Source organism: Dama dama, chromosome 22, assembly GCF_033118175.1.
Source record: "Dama dama isolate Ldn47 chromosome 22, ASM3311817v1, whole genome shotgun sequence".
In the NCBI taxonomy this organism is placed as follows: Eukaryota; Metazoa; Chordata; class Mammalia; order Artiodactyla; family Cervidae; genus Dama; species Dama dama.
This window is the reverse complement of record NC_083702.1, coordinates 18,150,223-18,166,364: the sequence shown is the minus strand read 5'-3', so window position 1 is coordinate 18,166,364 and position 16,142 is coordinate 18,150,223. Positions and strand designations below refer to the sequence as shown.

The following is a 16,142-nucleotide window of genomic DNA, read 5'->3' as shown; positions in this document are numbered from 1 at the left end:
ACCGCTGCTGCCCCAGTGCAATGACTCTATGTCAGAATCAGCAGGGTCGGCAGCCTCAGAGGAGAGCGCCCCTTACTGCTCAAGTGAGGGTCCCACAGGACAGAAGACCCTTCTCATTCCCCAGGTCAACGCCCCATTGTCCCATTTCTCTCTCCTCAGGCCGAAGACAGCTCCGCCTGGTGGACGGGGGTGGTCCCTGTGCCGGGAGAGTGGAGATCCTTGACCAGGGCTCCTGGGGTACCATCTGTGATGACGGCTGGGACCTGGATGATGCCCGCGTGGTGTGCAGACAGCAGGGCTGTGGAGAAGCCCTCGATGTCACTGTCTCTTCCTCCTTTGGGGCAGGATCTGGGCCCATTTGGCTGGACAACGTGAGGTGCACAGGAAAGGAGTCCCATGTGTGGAACTGCCCTTCCCGGGGCTGGAAGAAGCACTACTGTGATCATAGCGAGGATGCAGGAGTCATCTGCTCAGGTATGATCAGTTCATTGCCCACCAGCTGGGAGAATGGAAAGTTCCAAGAAAGCTGGGGTCTGACCAGAGGGACAATAGGAGACGGGTGGGCTAGAGAGGACTGAAACAATTACCCATCCTCCCTGAGTGCACTGTAGATGTGAGTTATGAACTTCATATACTTTCCTCTTACAAGTCTCTCCTATTCTTTTCTTTCTTTTTTTCCCTCTGCTATTCTTTTCTTCTCCAGTGGTCTTACCTGACACTAAAATAGCTTTATTTATTCTCCCAATTAAAATAAATCCTCATTTTTTTTTTCATAATTCACTTTTTGTAAGAGTGAAACATTTGCTAGCAGCCACATACACACTCTCTTTCCACAGGAAGGCCATGAGAGGCAGGGACAAAAATGAGGATGTACTTTCCTGGGTGGAGTTGTTCCCATACAAGCAGTGTGAGAAATTATTTTGCACTAGGTTAGTATGAGTGGAGGCTACTCTTACTATAGGAGGACATCATTTACAGATCTAGAGGGTGTCCCTACAGAAGATATCATTTAACAGATCAGAGATTCTTATGTATTTGTGCCAGATTTCAAGTTTCCTTTGCAAATTTAGACATAAATGTTCATAGTTCTTTGATGGTAGAGAACTGTTGATGAAATGCTCTGACTCATATATTCTTCCATTGTTACTAGAAAAGTCTCTCTCTCCAGTTTTTCCTTTAAAATATCTGTATAAATGAGTCTTTGGAGGAACACTTAGCCATGTGCTGACAAGTCAAAGGTGGAGGTAAAAAAAACTTGAATTTCTGTGTTTTATGATAAGAGATTATATAGTTTATACTTGATAACTTCAATGATATAACAGAATTGCATTTTGGGGCTTACTTGGAGTAAGTGTACAAAGAAAATTTTGAAGAAGGCAGAAAATGTTTTATAGTAGTTGGGAGGAAGGAGAATGGCAATGGGAGCTGATCAAGGCAACTGTGAGGTTCTCTGAGCAGCACTGAGGGGCTAGGTGTGGTGTGAAGGATGCTACACATGCCTAAGGACACAAGATGTGTACACAGCAAAAGACTAGGCAATGATATATCTTTATTATACTTAATATCTTTACTCACATCAGCCTTGTATTTAATAGTTTTCTTGGAATTCTCACACACTTATTTTTCCTTGTAAATTTTAAAATCAAGGAGAAATTAAAAAGATATACTATATCTCAGAAGTCTCTATCCTGATATGTATAAGACTTTATTGATTATTCAGCATATATTTTGAATATTTCACATGTATCAGGGTATATAAAACAGAATACAAGAAATACTTCTTTCTTGTTCTTTCTAAATTTTTAATCTCATAGAATTAATATAATAATATCAATAACCTCAGATATGCATATGACACCACATTAATGGGAGAAGATGAAGAGGAACAGAGGAGAGCCTCTTGATGAAAGTGAAAGAGAAGAGTGAAAAGGCTGGCTTGAAACTTCGCATTCAAAAAACTAATATCATGGCATGCAGCCCCATCACTTCATGGCAAAGAGATGAGGATAAAATGAAAACAGCGGCAGACTTTATTTTCTTGGGCTCCAAAATCACTGTGGACAGTGGCTGCAGTCATGAAATTAAAAGATCCTTGTTCCTTGTAAGAAAAGTTATGACAAACTTCGACAGCATATTAAAAAAAGCAGAGACATTACTTTGTGACAAAGGTCCATATAGTCAAAGCTATGTTTTTTTCCAGTAGTTATGTATGGAAGTGAGAGTTGGATCATAAAGAAGGCTGAGAGCTGAAGAATTGATGGTTTTGAGCTGTGGTACTGGAGAAGACTCTGGAGAGTCCCTTGGACAGCAAGGAGATGAAATCAGTGAATCCTAAAGGAAATCAACAGTTAATAATTCATTGGAAGGACGGATACTAAAACTGAAGCTCCAAACTTTGGCCACATGATAAGAAGAACTGACTCATTGGAAAAAACCCTGAGGCTGGGAAAGGTTGAAGACCGGAGAAGAAGGGGATGACAGGGGATGAGATTGTTGGATGGCATCACTGACTCAATGGACATGAGTTTGAGTAAACTCAGGGAGATAGAGAAGGATAGGGAAGCCTGGTGTGTTGCAGTCCATGAGGTCACAAAGGGTCGGACACAACTGAGTAACTGATCAACAAAAACAACCAGTTAAATAAAAATGCTTTAATTAGAATATGTACCCTGTGACCAAACTCCCAGCCATAGGAGACTAGGGGTCTTAACCTGGGCCTCTCTAGGGAGATGAAAATGGATAAAAAATAAAGTGTAAGCAGATCATCTTCTCTCATCATTCATTCTTTTATCAGTGGTCAAGCTAATCCTTCAATTCTTTAATTTCTGTGGTGTCTTTTCTGTTCTCTCCTGCTCTCTATAGTAGATTTTTATTCTGTTACATCATTCTCTTTGAGACTTCAAAGTTCACTTACTTATGCAATCAGAGTCCTTTACCAGGACAAATTCCACCATGTATATAAATAATCATAAGCACACTCAGAAACCAAGCAAATTATTTAAAAAATTGTTCTTGATAATGTGCAGGGATTGTTTCCCATTGGGTTACCCTTTCTTTATCCAAATAGAGTCCTTGAAAGATGAAATCATGATCATGAGTCTTTTCTTTGGTTTCTCTCTCATACTCCATCCAGTCCCCTTTTAACTCACTCCACTTCACTCCCTACAGAATTTCTTTCCTTTTGGAGCCTCCTTTCCATCTATTTGTAGCTCTTAAGATTGGTTCTTTTCTGTACTGGGGGAAATGGGAAAGGGTAGCAGTGTTAGGTGGAAAATGGGAGGAGTACACGGGATAAAAGGTGTTAAAATCTTGTTGAACAAGTATTTGGTTTCCAAATCTATGTTTCATCCCTATTGAGGCTTTTGCAATTTAGATTTCTCTAAAATATATATGGCTTGCTTGCTCTCTGCTCTCTTCCTCTCACTCTCCTTTTTTATAGCTTGCTGGCTTCTTATCTCAGAAATCCAAAGAGGAAAGAAATATGCAGTCAGCATATAGGTAGGGTTAGAATACATTAAATTATCATCACTCCTTCACATTTGCTAAGAATCACATGTCTAGAATGAAGTAATCAGCTGACTCAGTTGTCTTGCATAATCCCACTGAGACTTCACTTTCTCTCAGGTGTGTTCATAAATCCTAGGTTTTTAAGAAAGATGGCTAGGACCATTCATTCCCTCTCCTATGACTCTCTGAGCTTTCATCATTTCCAAACTTATCTGTGAACAGCTTCTTTCACAATTAGGTTACCTAATTGTGACCTAATGGCTGCACTCAGATCCAGCCTGCATAATGTTCCCTGTCCTCAGTGACTTGAATATTGGCTCAGAGAGAAAACTGGCCAGAATTCTAGCTCCAGAAATCTCAGCATGGCCTTCTAAACTTCTCTGGCTCTTAGGCTTCTAACCTCTTGAATCCCATGGTCTTTTTTCACTCTCAGTTAGTTCAGCTCTGCACCCGTTTGAATGCCTACCACTGTGCAGTTTCTTTGGGCACTGTAGTTTCCAGGCCCTCAGATAGGAATTAACATTCCTATCCTATATATATTCTCGAGATTCAGAATTCCAAACTGACCCTGCAATCCTTCTGGATATCTTTTCAGAAATTTGCTCATGAAAATGCATTTTGACAATGACAGTCAAATTCTCTCCTCTTATCCCCTCTTATTCCACGGTTGGAAAGAAAAGCTTTCACACCATTGCCTGTGAGGTGTTGTTTCCAATTATCAAGCCAGTTTCATGAACACTCACTGGGTTTGTTCTTTGTTTCTCTTAGGATTTGTGCATCTGGCTGGAGGGGATGGACCCTGCTCAGGGCGAGTAGAAGTGCATTCTGGTGAAGCCTGGACCCCAGTGTCTGATGGAAACTTCACACTCCCTACTGCCCAGGTCATCTGTAGAGAGCTTGGGTGTGGCAAGGCTGTGTCTGTCCTGGGACATGTGCCGTTCAGAGAGTCTGATGGCCAGGTCTGGGCTGAAGAGTTCAGGTGTGAGGGGGAGGAGCCTGAGCTCCGGGTCTGCCCCAGAGTGCCCTGTCCAGGGGGCAGGTGTCACCACAGTGGAGCTGCTCAGGTTGTCTGTTCAGGTGAGATGCATGGCAGGACTTAACCGCTGTGTACAGTCAGTTCAGCTAAAAAAAAATAATAATAAGACTTTGCTGAAATTCTGTCTTTTTCTATCAGTGTACACAGACATCCGGCTCATGAAAAACGGCACCTCTAGGTGTGAGGGGCAGGTGGAGATGAATATTTCTGGACAATGGAGAGCTCTCTGTGCCTCCCACTGGAGTCTGGCCAATGCCAATGTTGTCTGTCGTCAGCTTGGCTGTGGAGTCGCCATCTCCACCCCAAATGGAGCAGAAGGAAGTGATCGACTCTGGAAAGCCCAATTTCACTGCTCAAGTACTGAGTCCTTCCTGTGGAAATGCCCTGTGACTGCCCTGGGTGTTCCTGACTGTTCCCATGGCAACACGGCCTCTGTGATCTGCTCAGGTAACACAGGGAAGGGCTACTATACTTAGTATGCTCCTGGAGTGAAATGTCCCCAGAGCAGAGAGAAGGGAAAACAGGCTTAAAAAGAAGATATTCTGTAGTGAAATGTTTAATCTTGTTATTGAACTCAGGTTTCAGCTTCTCATTACTCAAGAATCCAATACTGAGAGACAAGTGTGGGGTAGAATTAAAGACAGCTTTATTGAGGAAACCAGCAGTTCTGGGGAGACAGAGGACTAATGTACCAAACAACCAGCTCCTCTTTGCTGATGAGGTGCAAGAGTTTTTAAATGGGAATTTCAGGAGTGCACAGGTGGAGGTCTTCTCGGGTCTGACAAAATTGGTCCACTAGAGAAGAGAATCTCAAACCACTTCAGTATTCTTGCCTTGAGAGTCCCATGATCAGTATGAAAAGGCAAAAAGATAGGACACTGAAAGATGAACTCCCCAGGTCGGTAGGTGCCCAATATGCTACTGGAGATCAGTGGAGAAATACCTCCAGAAAGAATGAAGTGACAGAGTCAAAGCAAAAACAACACCCACTAGTGGATGTGACTGGTGATGGAAGTAAAGTCTGATGCTGTAAAGAGCAATATTGCATAGGAACCTGGAATGTTAGATCCATGAATCAAGGCAAATTGGAAGTGGTCAAACAGGAGATGGCAAGAGTGAACATTGATATTTTACAAATCAGTGAACTAAAATGGACTGGAATGGGTGAATTTAACTCAGATAACCATCACATCTACTACTGTGGGCAAGAATCCCTTAGAAGAAATGGAGTAGCCATCATAGTCAACAAAAAAGTCCTAAACACAGTACTTGGATGCAACCTCAAAAATGACAGAATGATCTCTGTTCATTTCCAAGGAAAGCCATTCAATATCATGGTAATCCAGGTCTATGCCCCAACTAGTACTGCTGAAGAAGCTGAAGTTGAAAGGTTCTATGAAGCACTTGTGAGACTCTCTAGAACTAAGAACAACAACAAAAAGTTGTTCTTTTCATTATAGAGGACTGGAATGCAAAAGTAGGAAGTCAAGAGATACATGGAATAGCAGGTAAGTTTGGAGTACAAAATGGAGTGTGAAATGAAGCAGGACAAAGCCTAATAGAGTTTTACCAAGAGAACGCACTGGTCATAGTAAACACCCTCTTCCAACAACACAGGAGAAGACTCTACACATGGAAATCACCAGATAGTCAATACCAAAATCAGACTGATTATATTCTTTGCAGTCAAAGATGGAGAAGCTCTATAGAGTTAGCAAAAACAAGACCAGGATCAGACTGTGGCTCAGATAATGAACTCCTTATTGCCAAATTCAGACTTAAATTGAAGAAAGTAGGCAAAACCACTAGGCCATTCAGGTATAACCTAAATCAAATCTCTTACAATTATGCAGTGAAAGTGAGAAATAGCTTTAAGGGACTAGATCTGATAGACAGAGTGCCTGATGAACTATGGACGGAGGTTCATGACATTGTACAGGAGGCAGTGAGAAAGACCATCCCCAAGAAAAAGAAATGCCAAAAAGCAAAATGACTATCTCAGGAAGCCTTACAAATAGTTGAGAAAAGAAGAGAAGCGAAAAGCAAAGGAGAAAAGGAAAGATATACCCATTTGAATGCAGAGTTCCAAAGAATAGTGAGGAGAGATAAGAAAGCCTTCCTCAGTGATCAGTGCAAAGAAATAGAGGAAAACAATAGAATGGGAAAGACTAGAGATCTCTTCAAGAAAATTAGAGATACCAAGGGAAATTTTCAAAGATGGGCACTTTGTAAATGACAGAAATGGTATGGATCTACCAGAAGCAGAAGATATTAAGAAGAGGTGGCAAGAATACCCAGAAGAACTGTACAAAAAGATCTTCATGTCCCAGAAAACCAAGATGGTGTGTTCACTCACCTAGAGCCAGACATCCTGGAATGTGAAGTCAAATGGACCTTAGGAAGCATCACTACGAATAGGGATAGTGGAGGTGATGGATTCCATTTGAGCGCTTTCAAATTCTAAAAGATGATGCTGTGAAAATGCTGCACTCAATATGTCAGCAATTTTGGAAAACTCAGCAATGGCCACAGGAGTGGAAAAGGTCAGTTTTCATTCCAACCCCAAAGAAAGGCAATGCCAAAGAATGCTCAAACTACAGCACAGTTGTACTCATCTCACACGCTAGTAAAGTAATGCTCAAAATTCTCCAAATCGGGCTTCAATAGTACATGGACCGTGAAATTTTAGGTGTTCAAGCTGGATTTAGAAAAGGCAGAGAAACCAGAGATCACATTGGCAATATCCATTTGGTCATTGAAAAAGCAAGAGAGTTCCAGAAAAATATCTATTTCTGCTTTATTGACTATGGCAAAGACTTTGACTGTGTGGATCACAACAAAGTGTGGAAAATTCTTCAAGAGATGGGAATACCAGACACCTGATCTGCCTCTTGAGAAAACTGTATGCAGGTCAAGAAGCAACAGTTAGAGCTTGACCTGGAACAACAGACTGGTTCCAAACAGGGAAAGGAGTATGTCAAGGCTGTATGTTGTCACCCTGCTTATTTAACTTATACGCAGGGTATATCATGCTAAACTTAGGGTTGGATCGAGCACAAGCTGGAATTCTGGTGACTCAGATGGTAAAGCGTCTGTCTGCCGTGCAGGAGATGTGGGCTCGATCCCTGGGTCAGGAAGATCCCTTGGAGAAGGAAATGACAGCCCACTCCAGTACTCTTGCCTAGAAAATCCCGTGGACGGAGGAGCTTGGTAGTATATAGCCCACAGGGTCACAAGAGTTGGACAGGACTGAGAGATGTCACTTTCCCTTTTAAACTATTATTATTTTGTGCCATTTGATTATTTTCCTTTGTTTCTGAATTTTTTTCATTTCTGTGATTAAATTTATTCTTTGGCTAGATTTTTCTACAAACAGAGGCACGTGGAGGACATGAGGTTAGTCTGTCCTGAGGCTCCCTAAGGTCCTGGTCCATGACATTCTCATCGTTCACTCATATTTTCAGGGGAAAGAAGTGCTAAGAAATGCTAAAAAGTGTTATGTCAGGGAAAGAAATGCCTAGATGAATAATATTTTTTATGAGACATTATTATTTAAGGATAGTAATAATAATAAAGATAGTAATAGTAATTGTTTGTAAAAATACAAACAATAAGTGTACACCTAGGTCATGTTCTCCAACCTAGATCCACAAAGAGAACATTCATAGCACCACAGAATCACTATTGTCTCCCAATAGCTGTGTCCTCCTCCTCTCCTGGGAGAACTGCTTACCTAAGACTTGTACTGCCATAGAGTATATTGTCAGTTTGTGAACCTTATGTAAAACCATACCGTATGTTTTCTTTTGAGTCTAACTTCTTTGACTCCAAACTGTGTTTGAGATTCAATCATGATGTTGTTTATGGCAACATTTTTATTCATTTTTATTATTATATAGTATTCCTTTCAATGATCACATGACCATGCACTGATCCATTCAAGTAATGGCAAAGATTTTAATTTGTTTCCAGTTCTGGCTATTACAAATACAATGGTGCAAATTACCATGATGATGACTTCTGGCAGAAATATTTTTTATGATTTTTGTGTGTTTAATTCTTGGTCTTATATTTTAATTTCTTAATGGTATGCTGTACTTCAGTGAGCCAAGTTTCTAATCTTAGGTTTGACTTATCACCTTTTCCTCTGTACATGTAGTGCTCTTTCAGTCAGTCAGTTCAGTTCAGTCACTCAGTCATGTCCGACTCTTTGTGACCGCATGTCTGCAGCACGCCAAGCTTCTTTGTCCTTCACCATCTCCCAGAGCTTGCTCAAGCTCATATCTATTGAGTCAGTGATAACATCCAGTCATCTCATCCTCTGTCATCTCCTTCTCCTGCCTTCAATCTTTCCCAGCATCAGAGTCTTTACCAACGGGTCAGTTCTTCCTATCATGTGGCCAAAGAACTGGAGATTCAGCTTCAGCATCAGTCTTTCCAATGAATATTCAGGATTGATTTCCTTTAGGATTGAATGTTTGATCTCCTTGCAGTCCAAGGGACTCTCAAGAGTCTTCTCCAACACCACAGTTCAAGAGCATCAATTCTTCGGCGCTCAGCTTTCTTTATGGCCCAACTCTCACATCTATACATGACTACTAGAAAAACCAAAGCTTTGTTGAACCTTCTTTGGCAAAGTAATGTCTCTACTTTTTAATATGCTGTGTAGGTTGGTCATAGCTTTTCTTACAAGGAGCAAGCGTCTTTTAATTTCATGGTGCAGTCACCATATATAGTGATTATGGTTCCCAAGAAAAGAAAGTCTCTCACTGTTTCCACTGTTTCCCCATCTATTTGCCAGGAAGTGATGGGAACAGATGCCATGATCTTCGTTTTTTGAATGTTGAGTTTTAAGTCAACATTTTCAGTCACCTCTTTCACTTACATCAAGAGGCTGTTTAGTTCTTCTTCACTTTATGTTATAAGAGTGGTGTCATCTGCATATCTGACATTATTGATATTTCTGTTGGCAATCTTGACTCCAGGTTGTGCTTCATCCAGCCTGGCATTTCACATGATGTAGTCTGCATATAAGTTAAATAAACAGGGTGACGATATACAGCCTTGAAGTATTCCTTTCTCAGTTTTGAACCAGTCCATTGTTCCAGTCCACAGAGCTTTTTACCCTACTGAATAGAACTTTGTCTACTCCAAAACCACAAAAATGTTCTCTGAGAATATCTCACAGAAGTGTAATTATTTTTCTTTTGCATAAAATTGTACACTGCTTCTAGGATTGATATCTGTGTAGGATAGGGTCAAGTGTCATGTTTTCACATGGGTATCCAGTTGAAGCAGAATTTTTTTTCTGAAAAGACTATTCCCCACTACAGTGCCATCTTTGTGATAAGTGAAAGGGCACATACATCTGAGCCCTTCTTTAGGACTCTATTCTGTTCCACTGTGTCATTTGTCTCTCCTTGCCCCTATACCACATTTTCTTAATTATTGTAACTTCAAGTAAGTATTGAACCTTCTCTGGTGGCTCAGATGATAAAGAATCTGCCTGCAATGTGGGAGACCTGGATTCGATCCCTGGGTTGGGAAGATCCCCTGGGGAAGGGCATGGCAACCCACTTCAGTATTCTTGCCTGGAGAACTCCCATGGACAGAGGAGCCTGGTGGGCTACAGTCTGTTTGGTCACAAACAGTTTGACATGACTGAGTGACTAAGCACACATAGTAAGTCTCAGTTCAGTTCAGTCGCTCAGTCATATTTGACTCTTTGCGACCCCATGGACTGCAGCATGCCAGGCCTCTCTGTCCATCACCAACTCCCTGAGTTTACTTAAACTCCTGTCCATTGAGTTGGTGATGGCATCCAACCACCTTATCCTCAGTCGTCCCCTTCTCCTCCTGCTTCACTATTTCCCAGCATCAGAGTATTTTCCAATAAGTCAGTTCTTTGCATCAGGTGGCCAAAGTATCAGAGTTTCAGCTTCAGTATCAGTCCTTCCAATGAATATTCAGGACTGATTTAATTTAAGATTGACTGGTTGGATCTCCTTGCAGTCCAAGGAGCTCCCAAGAATCTTCTCCAACACTACACTTCAAAAGCATCAATTCTTCATTGCTAAGCTTAGCCCAACTCTCACATCCATATAGGCTGGAAAAACCATAGCTTTGACCAGACAGGCATTTGTTGGCAAAGCAATGTTTCTGCTTTTTAATATGCTTTCTAAGTTGGTCATAACTGTTCTTCCAAAGAGTAAGCATCTTTTAATTTCATGGCTGCAGTCATCATCTGCAGTGATTTTGGAGTCCCCAAAACTAAAGTCTCTCACTGTTTCCATTGTTTCCCCATCTATTTGCCATGAAGTGATGGGACTGGATATCATGATCTTAGTTTTCTGAATGTTGAGTTTTAAGCCAACTTTTTCACTCTTTCACTTTCATCAAGTGTCTCCTTAGTTCTTCTTTACTTTCTGCCATAATGGTGGTGTCATCTGCATATCTGCAGTTATTGATATTTCTCCTGGCAATCTTGATTCCTGGGTAAGTTTAATTTAAAGAAGTTATGTTGTTGCTTCTCTTGCCAGCTGCTTAGCTCATTCTTGGGTTTTGTATTTTGTATACATTTTTGAACTGAAGCTCCAATACTTTGGCCACCTGGTGTGAAGAGCTGACTCATTTGAGAAGACCTTTATGCTGGAAAAGCTTAAAGGGGGGAGCAGAAGGGGACAACAGAGGATGAGATGGTTGGATGACATCACTGACTCAATGGACATGATTTTGAGTAAACTCTGGGAGTTGGTGATTGACAGGGAGTTCTGATGTGTTGCAGTCCATGGGGTTGCAAAGAGCTCCACATGACTGAATGACTGAACAACAATAACATCAATTTTGAATCAGCTTGTCATGTTTCACACACACAAAAGCATAAGGGAATTTGATTGCAATTAGATTTAATCTGTATATAAATTTGAGACTGATTGACTTTGACAGCATTGATTTTCCCAATTCATTGGGAAAATATATCCCTTCATTCAGTTTGGTGTTGAATTTCTCTCAAATGTTTTGCACATCTGTAACTAGGTTTTCTCATAGGCATTTTATGGGTTTGATGTTATTCAGTCAGTCAGTTCACTCACTCAGTCGTGTCTGACTCTTTGAGACCCCATGAACTGCAGCACACCAGGCCTCCCTGTCCATCACCAACTCCTGGAACCCTCTCAAACTCATGTCCATTGAGTCAGTGATGTCATGCAACCATCCCATCCTGTGTTGTCCTCTTCTCTTCCCACCTTCAGTCTTTCCCAGCATCAGGGTCTTTTCAAATGAGTCAACTCTTTGCATCAGGTGGCCAAAGTATTGGAGTTTCAGCTTCAACATCAGTCCTTACAATGAATATTCAGGACTGATTTTACTTAGGATTGACTGGTTGAATCTCCTTGCAGTCCAAGGGACTTTCAAGAGTCTTCTCCAACACCCCAGTTCAAAAGCATCAATTCTTTGGTGCTTCTTCTTCTGCTTCTCACATCCATACATGACTACTGGAAAAACCACAGCCTTGACTAGATGAACCTTTGTTGGCAAAATAATGTCTGTGCTTTTTTTTTTTCATTTATTTTTATTAATTGGGGGCTAATTACTTTACAATATTCTAGTGGTTTTTGCCATACATTGACAAGAATCAGCCATGGATTTACATGTGTTCTCCATCCTGAACCCTGCTCCCACCTCCCTCCCCATCCCACCCCTCTGGGTCATTCCAGTGTATCAGCCCTGAGTGCTTGTCTCATGCATCCAGCTTTTTAATATGCTGTCTAGGTTGGTCATAACTTTCCTTCCAAGGAGTAAAGTGAAGTGAAGTGAAGTTGCTCAGTCTTGTCTGACTCTTTACCATCCCATGGACTATAGCCCACCAGGCTCCTCCATCCATGAAATTTTCCAGGCAAGAGTACTGGAGTGGACGCCATTCCCTTCTCCAGGGGATCTTCTCAACCAGAGTATGTGTCTTTTAATTTCATGGCTGCAATCACCATCTGCAGTGATTTTGGAGCCCCCCAAAATAAAGTCAGCCACTGTTTCCAATGTTTCCCCATCTATTTGCCATGAAGTGATGGGACCAGATTCCATGATCTTACTTTTCTAGATGTTGAGCTTTAAGCCAACTTTTTCACTCTCCTCTTTCACTTTCATCAAGAGGCTCTCTAGTTCTTCTTCACTTTCTACCATAAGGGTGGTGTGATCTCCATATCTGAGGTTATTGATATTTCTCGTGGCAATCTTGATTCCAGCTTGTGCTTCATCCAGCCCAGCGTTTTTCATGATGTACTCTGCATATAAGTTAAATAAGTAGGGTGAAAACATGCAGCCTTGACGTACTCCTTTTCCTATTTGGAACCAGCTTGTTGTTCCATGTCCAGTTCTAACTGTTGCTTCCTGACCTGCATACAGGTTTCTCAAGAGGCAGGTCAGGAGGTCTGGTATTTTCATCTCTTAAAGAATTTTCTACAGTCTGTTGTGATCCAAACAGTCAAAGGCTTTGGCATGGTCAGTAAAGCAGAAATAGATGTGTTTCTGGAACTCTCTTGCTTTTTTGATGATGCAATGGATGTTGGCAATTTGATCTCTTGTTCCTCTGCCTTTTCTAAATGCAGCTTGAACATCTGGAAGTTCATGGTTCATGTTTTGTTGAAGCCTGATTTGGAGAATTTTGAGCATTACTTTACTAGTGTGTGAGATGGTGCAATTGTGCAATAGTATGAGCATCCTTTGGCATTGCTTTTCTTTGGGATTGGAATGAAAACTGACCTTTTCCAGTCCTGTGGCCACTGCTGAGTTTTCCAAATTTATGGCATATTGCGTGCAGCTCTTTCACAGCATCGTCTTTTAGGATTTGAAATAGCTCAACTGGCATTCCATCACATCCACTAGCTTTGTTTGTAGTGATACCTCATAAGGCCCACTTGACTTCACATTCCAGGATGTCTGGCTCTAGGTGAGTGATCACACCATCATGATTATCTGGGTTATGAAGATCTTTTTTGTACAGTTCTTCTGTGTATTCTTGCCACCTTTTCTTAATATCTTCTGCTTCTGTTACGTTCATAACATTTCTGTCCTTTATTGGGCCCATCTTTGGATGAAATTTTCCCTCAGTATCTCTAATTTTCTTGAAGAGATCTCTAGTCTTTCTCATTCTATTGTTTTCCTCTGTTTCTTTGCACTGATCACTGAGGGAGGCTTTCTTATCTCTCCTTGCTATTCTTTGGAACTCTGCATTCACATGGGTATATCCTTCCTTTTCTCCTTTGCTTTTCACTTCTCTTCTTTTCTCAACTATTTGTAAGGCTTCCCGAGGCAGCCATTTTGCTTTTTGTCATTTCTTTTTCTTTGCAATGGTCTTTCTCACTGCCTCCTGTACAGTGTCACGAACCTCCATCCATAGTTCATCAGGCACTCTGTCTATCAGATCTAGTCCCTTAAAGCTATTTTCACTTCCACTTTAAGGCATGTGATTTAGGTCATACTTGAATGGTCAAGTGTTTTTGCCTACTTTCTTCAATTTAAGTCTGAATTTGGCAATAAGGAGTTCATCATCTGAGCCACAGTCAGCTCCCGGTCTTGTTTTTACTGACTCTATAGAACTTCTCCATCTTTGACTGCAAAGAATATAATCAATCTGGTTTTGGTATTGACCATCTGGTGATTTCCATGTGTAGAGTCTTCTCCTGTGTTGTTGGAAGAGGGTGTTTGCTATGACCGATGCGTTCTCTTGACAAAACTCTGTTAGCCTTTGTCCTGCTTCATTCTGTACTCCAGGGCTAATTTGCCTGTTACTCCAGGTGTTTCTTGACTTCCTACTTTTGCCTTCCAGTCCCCTGTAATGAAAAGGACATCTTTTTTTGTTGTTGTTAGTTCTAGAGAGTCTCGTAGGTGCTTCATAGAACCATTCAACTTCAGCTTCTTCAGCAGTACTGGTTGGGACATAGACTGGGATTACCGTGATATTGAATGGTTTGCCTTGGAAATGAACAGAGATCATTCTGTCATTTTTGAGATTGCATCCAAGTACTGCTTTTTAGACTCTTTTGTTGCTTATGATGGCTTCTCTGTTTCTTGTGAGGGATTCTTGCCCACAGTAGTAGATAATGGTCATCAGAGTTAAATTCACTCATTCCAGTCCATTTTAGTTCACTGATTGCTAAAATGTTGATGTTCACTCTTGTCATCTCCTGTTTGATCACTTCCAAATTGCCTGATTCATGGGCCTAATATTCCTGGTTCCTGTGCAATATTTTTCTTTACAGCATCAGACCTTGCTTCCATCACTAGTCACATCCATTACTGGGTGTTTTTTTTTTTTTTTTTTTTTCCTTTGGCTCTGTCTCTTGATTCTTTCTGGAGTTATTTCTTCACTGATATCCAGTAGCCTACTGGGCACCTACTGACCTGGGGAGTATGTTATTAGTGTTAGTATTAGTATTAGTTAGTCATTGATGTTATTAGTGTTTCCTTTAGAAAAGGATTTCTAGGAATAAATTCTCTCTGAATGTCACCTGGGTTCCCCAAATGTTAGGTTAGTATTTTCCTTTAATTCTTCTTTCTTTATTTCCCCCCTCTCTCTCACTCTATTTTTCTCTCTCTATCTCTCTCGCTCTAGCTTTCCCTCTCTCTCCTTCTTGGTCCCCCTTGCCCCATTTTTCCCTTAGTGTGTAAAATCTTTCTGTATTAAGTTGCAGACATGATGCTCCTTTATCCCTCCCTCCCAACAACTACAACAAAATACTTCAGGGAATTTCCTTACATAACCACAGTTCTGTCAAACCTTTAGAGATGTCAGTTCCAGATGACATCTAAGTGTAACCACATGAGAAACCCCAAAGGTAGAACTGCCAAGTTGAATCTTCCCCAAATTACTGACCCAGGAAATCATGAGCAAAATTAAAAAAAAAAATTACTTTCAACTGCTATGTTTGGGGGAAATTTTGTTATATAGTATTATTAAACAGGCACTTACCATATGACCAGCATTTCTAAATAGAGGAATATTTATCCTCTGATCTTGAATTTTACTGTTTCTTCTTTATGTTGATCTAATGTGCTGATACACACATTCTCTAGTTCCTAATTCAGCTATTAACTTTTACAGGTCTAGAGTTTTCATTTGTTTTAGTTATCATTTCTCTGCCAAGATACACATTGTGTTAATTAATTCTTTGAGAACTTTAATCATGGCTATTTAAATTCTCTGTCAGACTATAAAACTCTAAGAGGAAAACATAGGTAGAACACATAGGTTTGACATTAATTGCAGCAAGATCTTTTTTGACCAACCTCCTAGAGTAAGGAAAATAAAAACAAAAATAAACAAGTAGGGCCTAATTAAACTTGAAAGCTTTTGCATAGTAAAGGAAGCCATAAACAGAACAAAAATACAACTTTCAGAATGGGAGAAAATATTTGCAAATGAAGCAACTGACAAGGGATTAATCTTCAAAATACACAAACAACTCAGTATCAGCAAACCAAACAACCCAATGAAAAACTGGGAAAAAGACATAAATAGACATTTTCCCAGACATACAGATGGCTAACAAATGCATGAAAAGATGTTCAACATCACTAAATATTAAAGAGATGTAAATAAAAA

The 16,142-nt window shown here is 40.6% G+C and overlaps 1 protein-coding gene across 1 annotated transcript in view; it reads left to right on the top strand.

Moving 5' to 3' along the window:
• The window catches only part of LOC133043053 (uncharacterized), a 285,837-nt gene that overhangs the window by 189,531 nt on the left and 80,164 nt on the right, over positions 1 to 16,142 (top strand). Inside the window, 3 exon segments of the mRNA XM_061123943.1 lie at positions 160 to 474; positions 4,276 to 4,584; positions 4,682 to 4,990. Coding sequence (XP_060979926.1) covers positions 160 to 474; positions 4,276 to 4,584; positions 4,682 to 4,990 — 933 coding nt within the window.